The sequence below is a fragment of the Lissotriton vulgaris genome, chromosome 8 (assembly GCF_964263255.1).
Source record: "Lissotriton vulgaris chromosome 8, aLisVul1.2, whole genome shotgun sequence".
Taxonomy (NCBI): Eukaryota; Metazoa; Chordata; class Amphibia; order Caudata; family Salamandridae; genus Lissotriton; species Lissotriton vulgaris.
Window position 1 is genome coordinate 1,294,493,610 of NC_141696.1, and position 16,374 is coordinate 1,294,509,983.

The 16,374-nt window shown below is 45.2% G+C and overlaps 1 protein-coding gene across 1 annotated transcript in view; it reads left to right on the top strand.

Moving 5' to 3' along the window:
• The window catches only part of ARHGAP20 (Rho GTPase activating protein 20), a 318,989-nt gene that overhangs the window by 248,060 nt on the left and 54,555 nt on the right, over nt 1-16,374 (top strand). The window contains exons 8-9 of the mRNA XM_086935223.1: nt 501-567; nt 12,267-12,455. Coding sequence (XP_086791349.1) covers nt 501-567; nt 12,267-12,455 — 256 coding nt within the window. The remainder of the gene's footprint in view (nt 1-500; nt 568-12,266; nt 12,456-16,374) is intronic.

Genomic DNA, 16,374 nt, shown 5'->3' on the forward strand with positions numbered 1-16,374 from the left:
TCAAGCAGCGCGGTGGATGTCTGAAGGTTGAGGGGGAGATTGTTCCAGGATTTTGAGGTGGGGTAGTAGAAGGAGCATCCTTCACTGTTGCTACAGCATATTTGTGGGGTGTGAGCGAGGGATAGGGAGGTGAAGCGCAGATGTCTGGAGGGTTGGTGGAATTTCATGAGGTGGTTAATGTTTTCTGGTCCTTGCTATTGTGTTGGGCCTTTTAAGTGAGGATCATCATCATGAATTGACATCTCTTCCGGATGGGGAGCCAGAGGAGCTTCTTGAGGTGGGAGGGTGATATGAGTCCGCTTGAGGAGGTCGAGGATGAGTCTGGCCGCTGCATTCTGTGTGGTCTGCAGGAGGTGAGAGGTGTGAGATTCTGCATTTTCCCGGCCGATGTCTGCCATACTTGACATGGGTAGCATGTGTTATCCTTTCATGACCAGCTTGCAAAGTTATTCCATGAAAAGAACTAAACTTCATCATAAGTGATTTCTATGTCTTTCTAGTGCTCTGAAAAGGACTACCAGCTGTGGGTCATCTCGGGGAAAGATGATGCTCCTTATCCTCTAATAGGTAAGAGTAATGGGCGATTTCTCTTTAGAAAGTTTCCAGATCAGGCAACCTAGGACTTCTCCTCTCCCTCTCTTTATCATCACTGGTGAAAGGTGTCAAGTTATCTTCCCAGCTGCTCACACACAAAGTCACTGCCTACTTCCTCTGCCCTTTTGAAGCCCGCTATGCACTTTCCACCACCCTGAATCAAAAAATGTGCTGCAGGCTGGTTCCTGTGAACAATGGGCCTTGTGCCCATTTACACCTGCCCACTCCCTTTAACAGCATTGGGGAACTGCTTCAAGCCTGCTTCCCAGCTGCAGTTCCATGTTTGTCTGCCTCAGTATTCCACTCCAGCCATGTTTGCCATCAAGAGCCCCAGTACTTGCCCTTCTTTACCACCTCCTCCCTGTCATATCCTCTTCCAGAACACCCTGCAGGTTGGGTCACTTGATCCTGAGGTCATGTGGCATATAACCCTTCTTGCAATGCTGGGAAAGTATCCAGTTTTTCAGCCATCTTCTCTAGCTCCCTTTTCAGACCTTAGTGTGAGCTCCAATGCTTCACATGATCCCTACGAGGCCTCCGTGTTTCCACTGCTCTTCTCCATCCTCCTGTCACATTCCTAGGGCGCCTTATAGCCACCTATAGCTCACATTTGTCAACAGAGCCAGACACCTCAAAATGTCATTCTTATCAGGGAGTCTTCAACAGCAACGGGCCATGTAAGCAATGGTTGACCGGTATTGGTGACCCTATTTATCCTAGTTGCACCCTAATACCGCCCAGAGTCCCACCTCTTCTGCTAGCGCCTCTGCCTCCATACGCATTGCAAAGGACCACCATCACCAGATCCCCCACCCTGCACCAGGTGACCACATGGGTGAGGATATCAGAACTGCTGGCTTTTTGTTCTGAGCCCACCTAACTACCCATCCGGTTCCACCTGTTGAGCCACATAGCACCTCTTTCCCCATCTCCTTATCTCTAAAGTTTGTGTTCTGGTGTGTCATACTTTACAGTGCTATGCTACAATGTATCATATCCTAGTCTCTCTAATGTTATGCAATGTTTTCTTGCATGGCATACTGCTCTTGATACATGCTATGGGCTGGGCAACTGTGTTACATTACGTTGTGCTACTTGTTTTACTTTAATGTAAATTACTTTCTGCTGTGTAGGGAATCCCCATCGTTATGTATAATGTTGCTGGCTCATTAGCCTGCCCACTGTTGTCAGTATCTCACTGTTCCACTCGGGGAGCTTCCTTTTGTTCCTCTCCATTATGTCTCCGCTTCTATTCTCTCTCCCCATCCACGTTCTTCCGTCCGCTCTCCGTTTCTCCACTGCACTTTCAATACTAAAAGTTGTCCTACCCCTTATATCCTTCACTCTACTCATCTCCTCTTTCCCCACATCTTCCCTTCACACCTTTCTCCATAATGACTGATTTTCTGCCTCCACCTCCCCTTTTATTTCATCTTCACCCAACCAAACTCCCACCCTCTTATTTTCCTTTCTTCTTTTGTAATCTCTTAATCACTCTCTCTCTCCTTTTGCATCTTTCATCACACCCTACAGACATCATCCCTCCTCAACTCTCCCACCGCTCACAATGTGTTCTAATTTTCTTCACTTTTCAACTTATCCCTATCCCTGCTTCCCTCTCCTTCTCCGGTCTTTAAATGTATTCTTTCTCCAAACTGTCTCTTCACTGCTTTCATTCACTCGCATGTGTCCTTTCTCCCACTTTCTCTCCCTTCCTCTATTCTCAGCCTTTCCACACTAGTTCCTCCCCTGCCATCCCAAATCATTTTGCATCACTTTTTCCCCATCTGCACCTTTGTCACTTGCTTCCATCGCGTCCTCTCCATTTCACCTCCCAAACATCACCCCTTTCCCCCACCCTGTTCCCTGTTTTCATTCCCCCTCCTCCCTCGCTATCTTCTACTCTCTCCTCTGCCTCACTCTCATTTTTCTTTTCGTCTTTTCTCTCCAACTTTGTCATATGATCTTTCCAGTCTCAATCACCATTCATATCACTTTCTCCTCTGCTTCCTTACCTCCGCCTCCCCTGCCTCCTTCCACCATTTACTGCCTTCGCATCTCCTGCTTTCTCTTCCATTTTCCACCTGCCCCCTACTTATTCCCTCTTCTGTCAACTCCCAGCTTGCTCTTTTCATGCTTTTTCTAGTATTCCCCCTCACCCTTAATTATACTTCTTCAATAGTTCCCCCTCTCCTCTGTCGTCTGTAACCTCTTCTTACCCCTCTCCTTAAACTGCCCCTTTCCAGCATCCATTTCTTTCCCTTTCACTCTTTCATTGCATGTCCTCTGGCACAGTCTCCTCTTCTGTCTCTCCCATCTTCTCTCCTTTCTTGCTCTTCCCATAATTCCAATCCTTTAACCTCTCCTCCCCAACCCTTTCACACTTATTGTTTTCTTTTCAATTCCTCCTTTCCATCTTCTCTTTTTCCTCACGTCTTCCCTATCCGATGAGGCCTCGGAGCATCACCATAAGGATTTCAGACAACTTGTCACAGTGCAGGTCTACAAAACTTCTACAGCCATAATTCTGCAACTCGGAAGCACACCCGTGAGATACTGTAACTGAACACCTCAAAGCACACACCCAACCCCCTTAATGCCCACTCTTAGCTGAGCTCACCATGCAATGCCACACTCCTCACTCCTGGACAAATGCAGACATACTGCATGGTACAGAAACACTCTACTGAAAGCCATGGCCCGCCCACTACACGTCTTACCCAATGCACCCCAGCATTCCTTTAACAAAGTCCATCTATTTTACATCCTGCATCACCCACAAGAACACCTCACTCCATATCTAAACTTCAGACTACATGATTCAACTCTGTACCACTCGCCACACTGTGCTACTCTGGCAATGTGCCATACCACCTTAAACCTCTACACACTCCTTTTCGCCACATCATAACCAAAGCCACAACGTCAATCCACCTTCACTCCATATCACATGCTTGTCACTCCCCACCTAGCCTGTGCACATCGCATGGTACATCACAATACCTCAGAATGTCAGGCCTCACACAGTATCTTACCATTGCATATCACCTTGGACCATCATAGCTGCGTATCCAGGCATACAGTGGAGAAGTGTGGCTCAATGGTTAGAGCGGCAGACCCTGATGCAGAAGTCTGGCCCGGGACCAGGGTTCAATTCCCCGCCTCGGCGGGTCTTGGGCTCAATTTCCTCGGACCTGTTAATTCTCGTCTCGGTGCCTATTCTAAACATGGGTCCCACTCAGTGCTTAATTTGTGCCGGAGCCTTCCGGTGCTTAGCACCGGCACATATTTCTCAGGGCCGGGTCTATGACCACTATGGATGTGTTTGTATTGTTCGTGTTTTTGCACATAAGTTAAGGAGCCCGCTCAAATTGTCATGCATTTTGCCACCTGCCATTGCGCGCCACCAGCGGCGCCTGTGCTAGGCTCTCTGGTGCTCCGACTCCGAGAGACGTGTTTGCTGAGCTCCTAAATAGTTAAACAGATCATCTCTGCTCAGCCTCTCAGCTCTATAATGTGGCAAATAGTGGCTGCGGCGCCGGCTCGGCGCGCGCGCTTTCATCACACACACTGACTCACACGGGGGGAGGGGCAGTTCTGCACAGCTCCTGCTCCTCCTGACCTCGGTGCGCTCAACGGCGCAGGCAGGATCAGGCCGGTGCTTTTTATAATGTAAAATAATTATAAGGCTTTGCATGATGTAACCGTAAAAGCAGCCCATGAATTCTGTTAAACTGCTTTCTTTGCTGCCAGCCCTAATCGATGTATTTGCTTGGTTGGTGACGGTGTGAGCGTACACTTGTTAATAAGGTAACCACACTTTGTATTTGACATTTTGACTAAAGATAAGTTATCTCCGCGATGGCACAGGGCTTTATTAAAGTATTCTGCTCCCCGTGGTGGATTGGTTGGATGATGCCTCGCATTCCCGTACGGGAACTTCTCAGTGCTTGTTTGTAATTGGATGTTTGTTAGGATACTTTACTATGGGCTTGAGACTGGCTGAGGGAAAGTTCATTGGCTGCTCTGCTACATTGCTGAGTGCACGTGGTGCACCAGCACATAATTTGCCTGCTGTACATCTTTCTTTCGGCAGTGGGTCCTGCTCACTCCGCCGTAGTCTGGGGCTGTGTATTAGCAGACCACGATCTTCTTCGAGCGAGGCCACAACATGTGCGGAAAGTTTACATTCTTTGCCGTGACCCTATGCACCTAGCGCAGCAGGACGGAGTTAATCCTCAGTGTCCAGCAAAAAGCTCGGGGTTAAAACACCTTCCGAAATGAAATCGTCCTTGCACAACTATTGCTTGGGGGGGGGTGTGATCCTGTACCAGCTATTTTGCAATTATTTATGAGGGGGCATGTTCAATATATCTTGGGACCTTTGCAGTTTTCGTACTTACAGTGCTCTTTGTGCATTCTCTCGCCCTCATATCCATATGGAGAAAGTAACATCAAGAATTATTTTACTTTATTATGGAGAGAGTTAATTTGTGCCGCCTGTGCTTTTAGTGTTCTGTACTCATTTATTTGGCATGCCAATGTTGTAAGTGTTTTAAGTTGTGCCTAAAGGATGATATTTATTGGCAAATAAAATAGTGTTTACTGGCCATGAAGCATGTTGCTGACGGGTAGTAGGCTCTGTGATTCTTAGGTAGGCCGTGCACCTTCACAGATCTCTTGCTTCCCTCGTGGTTCTTCGCATTACACTCATTGCCTCCCCTGCAAGGGCAGATAGATATTGCTTTCCTTCCGTCCCTTCTGCAGAGGAGGGTCTCCCTCTAGGGAACAGGGTGACGAGGCCACAGTGCCAGGCTGATCTACAGCATGGGAAATGCATAGAACAAATCGTTTGCACACAGTGGTGACAGTCGGGGAATCCTTTCTTCTAGCTTCAGAGGATTACGCTCCTGCGCTGCATTCGTCATTATCCATGTAGTAGGGATAATTTGCATTAACTTCAAGCTTGATTCTTCTTTAAAAAAATACACGTATTCCTGTGTATTTTTAATACAGAAAAATCCCACATGCATTCAGATATGCTGTAGCGCTAATGCATAACCAATGGCTGCTTGCAAATAATTAGTAGCCTGTCTCTCCTTGAGTTAAACAGTCGAGTGTCCTGAGTCGATCAATGTGATCAGTGTCCCCACTTTGTTTTTGTCCGCCCCAGCATAGTGTGCAGCTGCAGCGTTAGGCACACGAAGCAAACAGTGTGCCGCACAGCAGGCCTCAGAATAATTAAAAGTCAGTAAGTAAAGATATTGTAATCGTAACAATACATGATGTTTTGGAACTTCATACGATTATATCTCATGATGTAAGGAATCGTGTCACCGTCACGCATACTAGATGATGAGGCAGGGCGATAGGAAGAGATACATGCAGGTATTATGCATTGCATAAATAAACCGACGTGAACTGAACATCCTGTCATTCTGGGCAAATCTCTTAATTTCCCTGTGCCTACAAAAAACATAACCTCTCCTGCTTGTAATGTATCTGGTGCTCATGTAGCGCTCCAATGCCTTCAGGTCGAGTTTGTGAATATGTAAAAAAATACCTGCAAACCCAAGGTTGAATGCTTTCCAGCAAAGCAATGCAGCCGCTGAAGCTGGGGATCTCTCAGCTCTGCAACTTGAGTTCCTCATAGTTCATTTTCACTTTGCCTTCACGAGGCCTCAGCATAGTGTTAAGAGCAGTTATCCAATAATGTGTTATGTGGTGTTTTATAGATATCGCCACCACATGCAACTCGTGGCCTGCCTCAGAGTGCAAGAATCTAAAAAAGACAACTATAAACTTATACAAGCAGGTACCAAAACAGAAATAACACTAAACGTCACTATTAGACCATGTTAGTATATGTATTTTCCAAAATGTAATGCTGTTCCAAGTGTTATCTGACTACCCCAGTATGTGTCACAGGTTTTGAGGATGTTCAGAGGGGCTGAGAAACTGGATTGTCTGCCTTTCCAGCCCTGAAAGCAACTCACTCAGCCCTCCCTCCCTCACAGTTCACTGCGCCTCAGTCATAGCAGGAGTTCCTCTATCCACGTTTGTTCTAGGGTGCCTACCAAAACCACTTAAGATTGACCCTATTATTAAAGCAGTGGCGCACCCGCATCACTATCCCACCTTCAGTTCTGTGGGGAACACCAGCTACCACCTACCTAGGGTTGCAGGATAGATTATTTCACACTATTACATCTGGCTTTCACCAGTGCCAGTTGAGGATCTGGGTCAAGCGATAGAGTAAGTGGGTGGAGCCGGTGGAGGAAGTGGGTGGAGCTATAGGAAGTGGGTGGGGCCTCTTAAAAAATTTGAGCACCTGCACTTAATATTTTACAAATTAAGCACTGGCTGCAACTCTGGGCAATAGCTTGCTTAATCTCCACAACGGCCCCAGCAAAGCTAGGATGCCTGGCTTTACCTTGGGGATGCCCAGGAGTGGGCACTTCACAGGGAAAGGCCAGGAAGGGTTCCTCAGCGGTATTCGTACAAGCGCCGAGATGCCTCCGGGTAGTCGCGCGCTATACAAGTACCTCTACATTTACATTTACAATATATTGCCATGCTCTAGCAGCGCCACTCCACACATGACTACATACAACACAATACACTTTGCACAAAATTTCACATTGTTCTAGAAGTGAGCAAGATTCTGTATGCCATGCAACATTACTTCCCTAAACACTAGATGAAAATTAACCAAACCAAATGGGATCACACCATCATTACAAATACAGACCACTTTTACCATATTTAAGCAAAAAATCACACAACTGAACTCGAGCAAAGCACCACACTGGAACTACCTTGCAACACTCCGTCTAACTGCTATCACTAGTTGTCACCACACAACACAGTGAGCTTAAAAACTAGCTACCAACACATGGTAACACAAGCCACAAGGTAATGCAACATCTAATGGAATAAATAAATGGAGAATGAATCGGCAAAATGATTTTTCATCTAAATTAACTAGCACTTGATATAAATTATATGTAAAGAGAATTTAGCGTGAGTATACTGTATTACAATTTTTTATACATGCACCTTGCTAGTTAATCAAATACGATGAAAGGCCCAAGTGCTCGTGTGGTAAACAATAAATATGATAATGCATTGAGTGTGAAAGAAGTAGTAAGAAATTAATTGGGGAAATCATTTTTTCTTTTGGTATTTTAAATGTAACCGTTCAGTGCTATGACTGCTCTTTTATCCACTTGCAATAAGTCAAGGTTACGTCTAGTGACTAACCAGCTAGCGAGTCACCATCAGGACTATAAAATATTGAGAATGAGAACATGGGCCACATTTATCAATCAATCAATCAATCAAAGCATTTATATATAGTGCACTACTCACCCGAGGGTCTCAAGGCGCATGGGGAGGGGGGGTCCGCTACTGCTCGAACAGCCAGGTCTTGAGCTGCTTCCCGAAGGCAGGGTGGTCCTGGGTCAGGCGGAGGTGGGTCGGGAGGGAGTTCCAAGTCTTGGTGGCCAGGTAGGAGAAGGACCTTCCTCCTGCGGTGGCTCTTCGGATGCGGGGGACGGCGGCGAGGGCGTGGCCGGTCGATCGAAGCTGGCGTGTGAGAGCGTAGAAGTTGAGGCGGCTGTTGAGGTATCCTGGGCCTTGGTTGTGTAGTGCTTTGTGTGCGTGGGTGACCCTGAAAAAGATGTATTAATCACTGTGATAGAGGAGATTTTTATTAAGGTACCAGAAGCTGCAGGGTCCAGAATGGACCCCACCAAATTAGGTCTTTACAATTCTAGACGGTCGAAAAGGCAAAGATTTGCCAAACTTGAGCAACTGCTTGGTTTCCGACGCTGACTGTAGAAGACGTAGTTGTAGGGTGTGGTGCGCTGACATGATTGGTGAATCTCTGCCGCCTTTACTGACAAAAATAATAAAACCCTCTTTAAAGGGATCTGATCTCTCATCTCACAGCAATTAAACAATCTTCTTCAGGAACCATGTGGGCCTGTCACCTTTGTTCTCTAGCCACGTGAAGTTGTGGTGGCGCAAGACTGGTCTACGGCTAAACTTACATTTTTATTAATAGACCTTGATAGTCATCTCACCTGCTGCTGTTGTTCCTGTGAAGGGTCCGCCATGTTCTGGCGGCTGGTCATGGAGCAGTGGTGCCGTCTACTGTCCTTTCCTGGGAGGACCCTAGTAAAATTAGGTGCTGGCGGCCCTAAATAAGATCTCTTACTCCACTGAAGACAGTTCTACATGCCGCAGCCAGGCTGATTGCTGGGGCTTATTACACCTATACCTTGGAATCTGCATGCTTCCATTTTAGGCCAGGCTGGAGTTTAAGATGGCTTGTCGGGTCTTAAAGAAGCTTCTTCTGAGAATCCCCAACGAGTCTTGCTAAACATTTCAGGAGGAACATTGAGCAGTGTAAGTGGTGCTATCCAGAGATTCCAAGGTTTCAATTATATGAGACCTGTGAAACAGCCTTTTATGACATGCCCCAAAGATAGGGAATTCTCCCAGAGATTAGAGGATTCCTTGATAACTTTTGGATATATTTTACAATAGTTTAAGCAGTTTTTTCAAAGTAACCACATGCTAAAAAACATGATCGGAAGCATGGAACCTAAAATAGCCTGTAGGGCTACAAGGTAATGGTTGGTAACTTATTTGTGCATTGAATGCACAGATATGAACAGATTCAAACAATAGTCGAGTGAAAATGGAACAGGCACTCCTTTTTTTAACCATCTTTCAGGAGGAAGTTCCAACATTAGACCCTTCTTGAATGGAGTATGAGCTCTTGAGTTCTTTAAAGGTATCGACACTGGAGACAAAGAATGTGTCCTTGTGAAACACAGAATAAAGGAGGCAGAATTTAATCTGCAATCAAATACTTGAGCGTTTTCAAACTCGTGGGCATTGTACGTTAGTTTTAAACCCGGAAGGACAGCAAATGAAACATAATGCCACAACCAGTTACAAACTTTGTTTCCAGAAAGTTTGAACAAAGAAGAGTTTTTCGTTCCTCTTATCAAAAAGAGGAAATAGTACATTAACAATGAATGCAGTGACTGTGCCTATTATGAAAATAGTTGGCTTGTTTTAGAATTAGAAATTCTCACAGGTGTCAAAGTAACTTTTGGCAACTTTCTACGTGGAAAAGTAGCAGATTTAAAATTCCTTTAGCAGTTCAGCAAGTTCAAGTTGTGTGGCTTTTAAATGGAAGACTATGAAGAAAAGTGTGTATTTTTTTATTCTAAACTACTAATCATTTACGAAATTATAGGGTTTTTCTGGCTTCATGTCACAAATGGGTGCTTACAATTCTGATGGTGAGAAACCACTGCTCCTTGTGCAAATTGTGAAGTTTTTCTGGTGACTGGGTAGTCTACATCAGAATATAAGATTATAAAACTCCTTACTCTTATACCTATTTCCACAGAACTTGCACAATGAACAGGCAATCAGGTTTATGAATGGGCATGCCTTTTGAGTAAGACATAATGTGTTTAATGGTCTATATATGAGCGTATTACTATGTGCAGCACTTCTGTTACAGGGGCTCGAATTCTCACTAAAAACAAATGCATTACAAACACCAACACCTAACCCCTATGTGCGACTTCAGTCACTAGCCAGTGCTGTGACAGGTGAACTTAGAAAAGGTTAAAATCTCTGAATACCTGCAGAGTTCACACACTAATGGACATCCATGGGGAACAGCAATGATTGAAAACAAGGCTCTACTTGCAAGACGCGAGGACAGTTGGGAGGGCAGCCCTGGGTCAGGGGTCCTAATGGAGGAGCAGCAGCATCACCAGTCAATAGGTTATAAACTATTGGATACCTCCATTTTGTTACAGCCCCATCTCCGCTCTTCTCACTCACCAAACCGAACCCTCACCATCTCAGGTGGTTCCAAAAACACACGTACTTCACTCTGAGGCTTCATGGATGTATCTTTTAAATGCGGTTTTCATTATCTACAGAGTATGTCATGGACTTTGATAGTCTATGACGCAGTTCTTAAAACTGCTCTTAAGTTACATTTATCCGCTATACCCCACTTAGAGCTGCTGCCGTTTATAAACTACTCTCTCGTTCTTTAGCAGACAGAACTAAGTCGCCAATAGAACTATTATGGGAGAATAATTTAGCCCAGGAATTTTCACCTCAGCTTTGGGACTCTGTTTGGTCCAAAATGCATATCTTTCCCGCTCTGCAAGCTCTACACAGACTTTGTTTTTCTTTTATAACTGTCTCTTTTTTACCCCTTCTGACTTACACAAATTTAAATTATTAGAATCTAAAAAATGTTGGTCATGCCCATGTGAAGACAGTGATTTCCTCCATATGTTTTTCCACTGTCCGTTTGTTAAATCCCCATGGCTTCATATTTGGTCCAAATTAAAGGATATTCTATCCACCAATTTCCCTTTTGAGATTATACATATATTCTTGGGAGGCTCCTCACCAATATGGAATGCTCACTGTAATGTGCAAAGATTTATAGACTTATTTATAGCCATCTCCATCCAAATCATTACAACCAATTGGAAGGATACCTCCAAAATCTCATATCCGGCTTGGTCGAACTTATTATGCCATCACCACAGGCTTGATCGTGCATTTGCCACTTCGGTGTCTTTATTAATTAAAAAAGGACTTGTTATGGTCACCTCTCACAGCTTATATCTCCAAACATGCTTCTTGAGCCATTTTTGTTCCCATTTAAAGTACCCTCTTCTTTCTTTATAATGTGTTTATTTTTATCTATTTATAGATGTTGTAGTTATTGAATAGGCTTTTTATTCTTTCATGCTACCCCCTCCCCCTTCCCCCTTTATCTCTTTTTCTTACTCCCTCCCCTTTTCAAAAATCTTAAAACACTTTCTTGGTACTGAATTTACAAATATTGTATTATACTATCATTCCATATTTCATTGTAAGTCTTTTGCTTTTGTAATGATTTTTTACTATGTTTACTATTTTCAGTAAAGCTTTCTAAACTTAAAAAGTTACATTTGTCCAAGTTAGTCTTGATAAGATTTTGAACTTAAAAATTGAAAAAACAGGGAAATAAATACTTAGATTGAAAAGGAGATTTTATATAGCTTTATTGTATTTAAAACCTTAGCCAAGCTCCTCTAGGGGCAGAGTGCAGACAGGCCCGTCCCAGTAAGTATAGTGGACCAGGGCAGTTTGACTCTGGTCAGGAGGTAAGTGGGATTTTCTTTTCATGCCCTCTTTGACAAATACTTGTAGAAACATGTCAGCTTTTCTGGGGCTTCCAAACGTTCCCAGCGAAGTATTGGGTGTCTTTCAGAATGATAGGGGAAAGAGAGCATTTACCATTTATTTCAACTCTGGGTGACGGAGGGAAGGTATAATCTGTGGTTCTTGGTGTGAGTAAGTTAGGTTGGGACAGAAGGTTTCCTTCATTTAATTTAGTGCCAGACTGATCTGGACTGCAATAAATTGATTTCAAAGTAGGTTTCATGTACTCTTGCTGTTTCATGCTTCCATGTCAGTGTCATAAGACTGTTTAAGTTCAGTATTTGTTCTCGTCCGTATTGGTTGGGCCTCATACTATGGAGCAGATGCATCCCAGGGCTGTTTTTTTTATGTAAAGTTGATTCTGTGGTGCAGTCTGTTAAGCTTTGCTTTTGTATCTTTTTGGGCAGGACATGAAAATCCCTATGAAATTAAAATGAGCCACATTCGTGATGCAATCCTGCAGGCGCATGGCACGAAGGACTGCGCCTTCCCCCTGGACCTCCGAGCAATTGACCCGGCGGTGCAGCTGCCCGGGGAACTGCGCTGCCAGTTCATCCTCAAGCCCAGTCGGGTGGCTGCGTGCCAGCAGATGGGTGGTAAGTGCCCCTTCCTCCTGCCCAAACCCACTTAAGGTGCTCGCTCTTATGTTTGGTGGGTGGGAAATTTGGGTAGTTGTTGTAATGTATCCTCATTTTGCAAGTGAGCCCTCCACCAAGAGCACAAACAGCAAAACGCCACCCACAAAGGGGATTTGTGTGATTGTCATAGCTGCGTTGTACTTCGCAGGCGAGTTAAGAAGTGTTGAGATCAGTGCTTAATGTGAGCCGGTGGTTTCCAGTGCCGGGCCCAGCCACTGTCAACATCAGTGCTTGTGACAGTTTGCCACAAGGTGGTGCTGTCTGAGATTACCACAAAAATAAATTATTAATTCGAGATACATTAAAAATGGCTATTGCCTGCCTCCCAAGCCATTCTCATAGCTTTGGGGCCTGGAATAGTCCGATTTGTGCCACTTGTAGGAGTGTGATGGTTAGTAGTTGTGTTGTTACTGTTGTTGGCCGCAGGGCAGGGGCAATTTGTGGTGCAAGCAGCCGTGGCCTCCTCACAGAGCACCACTGACACCTATTTTTTTTTTAAAACAAATTAAACACTGGCTGAGACAGGCTTTCTGTCCTGAAACAAGCGTAAAGCGATGTCTGCGGTTTGCAGTCATCCCGGCGCAGCGCATTTTGAAATCACAACGTGTGACGCACAGCAGGTTCGCCTTGTGCCTGACGGAAACCCGCGCGCGGGGATAAGGACTCGGTGGGACCTTTTGATTGACAGAAGAACTTGAGAACACATTAACATGCCAGGCAAAAGGAAGCGTGTGATGTGGAGCGGCTCATTAGGGTAATGCTATGCAGAGGCCTAGTGGGACGCGAACGCTGACTTGGCAAAGCCCAGCTAAATATAAACCGCGCAGACTCCGAGGGGCTGCCTGTGAACCTGAATGCCTGGCTGCACGCTGCTCAGTCAGGCCTCGAGGGCGTCCGTTCTGTTCAAGAACGAAATATTATGAAAAATCTGGAAGCAGTGGTGCAGCTTGCAAAGAACTGGACGGCACTAAAAGGATGCTTCATCTAGTTAGATGAAGGCGGTGAGTGGGTAAGGTCAGGCGTGCAACACCCATTGGACTCACCGGGCTTCAGCCCACCCTCCGTCGTGTGTGGCAGCCCCGGGATGAGACAGATCCCGGGCACACACAGAGCCGCACCCGAACGTTTCACAGGTCTTTTAAAGACCATTTGAATGTTAATTAGGCCTTGCAGTTGTTTCACCCCTTCTAAGAGCCCCTGCAGCTCCACTCTGCCTACTGATTAAAGGTTCAGCCCCCCCCTCCCGAAATCTTTTCTCAGCCCCCCCGAAATTTGGCTCTAGTTGCGCCTCTGGGTAAGGTAACTGGAAACATGCCCACCATGCCACACTCCAAGGCCATCCATCTAATCCCATCTATGTATGCATCTCACTTCCTTATGGACAACTGAAGATGAGACTGCCTGTCTTGGACCCTAGACTACAGTAAAGTGCTTAGTTTTCATCTTTTTTTGCAAAGTGTTCTTGAGTTGACAAGTCGCTCACGGTTTGCCTTTTGTCGTGCTTCAGTTCCTCAGCTTTCTTGAACAACTCAGTGCATGCTGGGACTTCTAGTCATTTGTGATTCCATGAGGCTAATACAGCAGAAGATGGATTGTGAAAGTAAATCCCAGCAGTGGAAACGGGGTGCTCTGCGGACATGGGTCGCCAAACATCTCTGCCTGTGGACCGAGGGCCGCCGGACCCAATAAAGCATGCGGTCGCTTTTTAACAAAATATCGCCTTCAGCATGTTTATCCCCGATTTATGTGGAATGTAGGTCGCTGTCTTTCGAGCTGAGGTTTAGGGCAGCGTTTTCAAGTTTAAAGTCAAAATGTGCCACAGTAATTTGAAAACCAATATTGTCGAAGAATATTTTGCAGGTTCCTTGCACACAGAACGGTGATGGAATTCAGTTCTGCAATAAAGTGGAAACTGTTTTTAATTTAAAATGTTATTCACGCATTTAGGATCATGCCTTTTGTCAAACTTGAATGATTCTTTTACTTTACTAATTTCACTCCATTAAGCCAATGCCCTTCTGACGAGTACTGCATAACCGTTGTGTCCCTAAAAAGCGATGTTCAGGTAGACTCTGTGCATTGTCCAGTAATGGGGCATCAATGTTTGTATACTCCAGGTTGCCTTCATCTTGCAGCCTGTACAGCGTACACAAGAAGCATGTGTATCCAACATAGAAGGGTTGGCTCCGTGCCAAAGCCTCAGGATAACCATTGGTAATGTAACCGACTTACATTTAGCTTCATTGAAGCCAATTGTATCTTGGGTGAATACTCAAAAGTCTGGCCATCCGAGACCTACATTGGGCACCCCTGTACCTGACTTTGGATCATATGGCACTCATGGCCATTGCTGTGTCCAGTGCGTCTGGGAAAGTGTGGGTCAGCTAGACTTTGTCCCAACCTTCCACCCATTATAGCATTGGCTGACCAAACTCATTATAAGGACTTTTCCTGCAAAAGGTTTTGCTAACCCATCTCTCCACAAATGTACGTCTTTTCTTTATAAGTTGTTAATTCATTATGTGGGTTTTTTCTATGTGAAGTGTACAGTGAAGTAGTGTGGCTCACTGGTTAGAGGCGGCAGACCCGAGAGCAGAGGACGGCCCGGGACCAGGGTCCGATTCCCGGCGCGGCAGGTTTCTGGACCAGGGTCAGCGGACTCGATAATTCTCTCGCCTCGGTGCCCACTCTGATCAGCGATCACACTCGGCAACTCTGGGCATTAGCTTGCCTCATCTTCACTAACGGCCCCACCAGACCGCCGGGGATGCCTGGTCTCACCCTGGAGATACCCATTAAGGGACCATCTCTCAGGGAAGCCAGGAAGGGTTTCGCAGCGGTCGAAGCGCCTTGGGACCCTACGGGCAAGTAGTGCGCTATATAAATGCCTATACATTTACAGTGTCTACTTCATGTGTAATGTCAGTTTTGTATATCCTGCGAACTTTTCTAAATCGTCTCCATACAAAAACCTTATAAAAGTGGTTTAAATGGTGAATGTGCAGCCATTCTAAAAGTTAAAAGGTACACAGAGAAGCCTGCTCCATGCAAACAATGTTTGGTCACTTGCTCCGTTTCGGGTGGACAGGCCCATGGTGCTCTTCAAGAGTAGCCCACTACATCAGTGATAAATCTAGGCCTTGGCTGCAATGTTCCCTATGTTTGGGAGGTGAGGCAAGCAAGCGGGTCTAAAGAGGTTCTAATTGTGCTGTTGGAAAGTCAGTCCTGTTGGCCCCTTTCTCAATGGCACGCGCTTTCACATCTCCCTCTTGCCTACTGGTGATATTTTGGAAGAGCCTTGTGCCTGACTTTTCAAAACTGACGGTTGCAAAGACTGAGGTGGACAGAGAAGTGATTCTGTCTGGACTCCTCCATGCTGCACCAACCTGTGTCTCGCAGCCCTTCGTCTTGTGGTCGTTGCTGGTCATAAGGCGTGGGCAATGTATTCCCATCATAGGCTTACTTAGTGCTGATGTTAATTATGCATCATGTCCCTGTGCTGTTGCAAACCTATTTTACAGAAAGGAAGTTTGTGGCGTGGCCAAAACAAAAATATTTAAACATTGACGGGGACTATTAAAACAGGAAAAATGGTGTTGTAATGTTCAGAAGGAAAGAACCTATATGAAGACACATATTCCATGTTGTCTCTTTAGCTATGACAGAAGTACATGTGTTTGTTGAATGTTTTTGAGCGACCTCGGTCTTCGCCTTCCAAAGGTGCATTTGAAAAGGTGCTGCATTTAGAGTGTCGGCTTATTCTGAAGGTTCATTTATAACCAGTGTGACTGAAAAACCTTTTGAAATTAACATACTGATGCCTTATCTTTGCACCCTGATTCCGAGGTGAAAACCCGAGATCCCAGGAACAAATAAT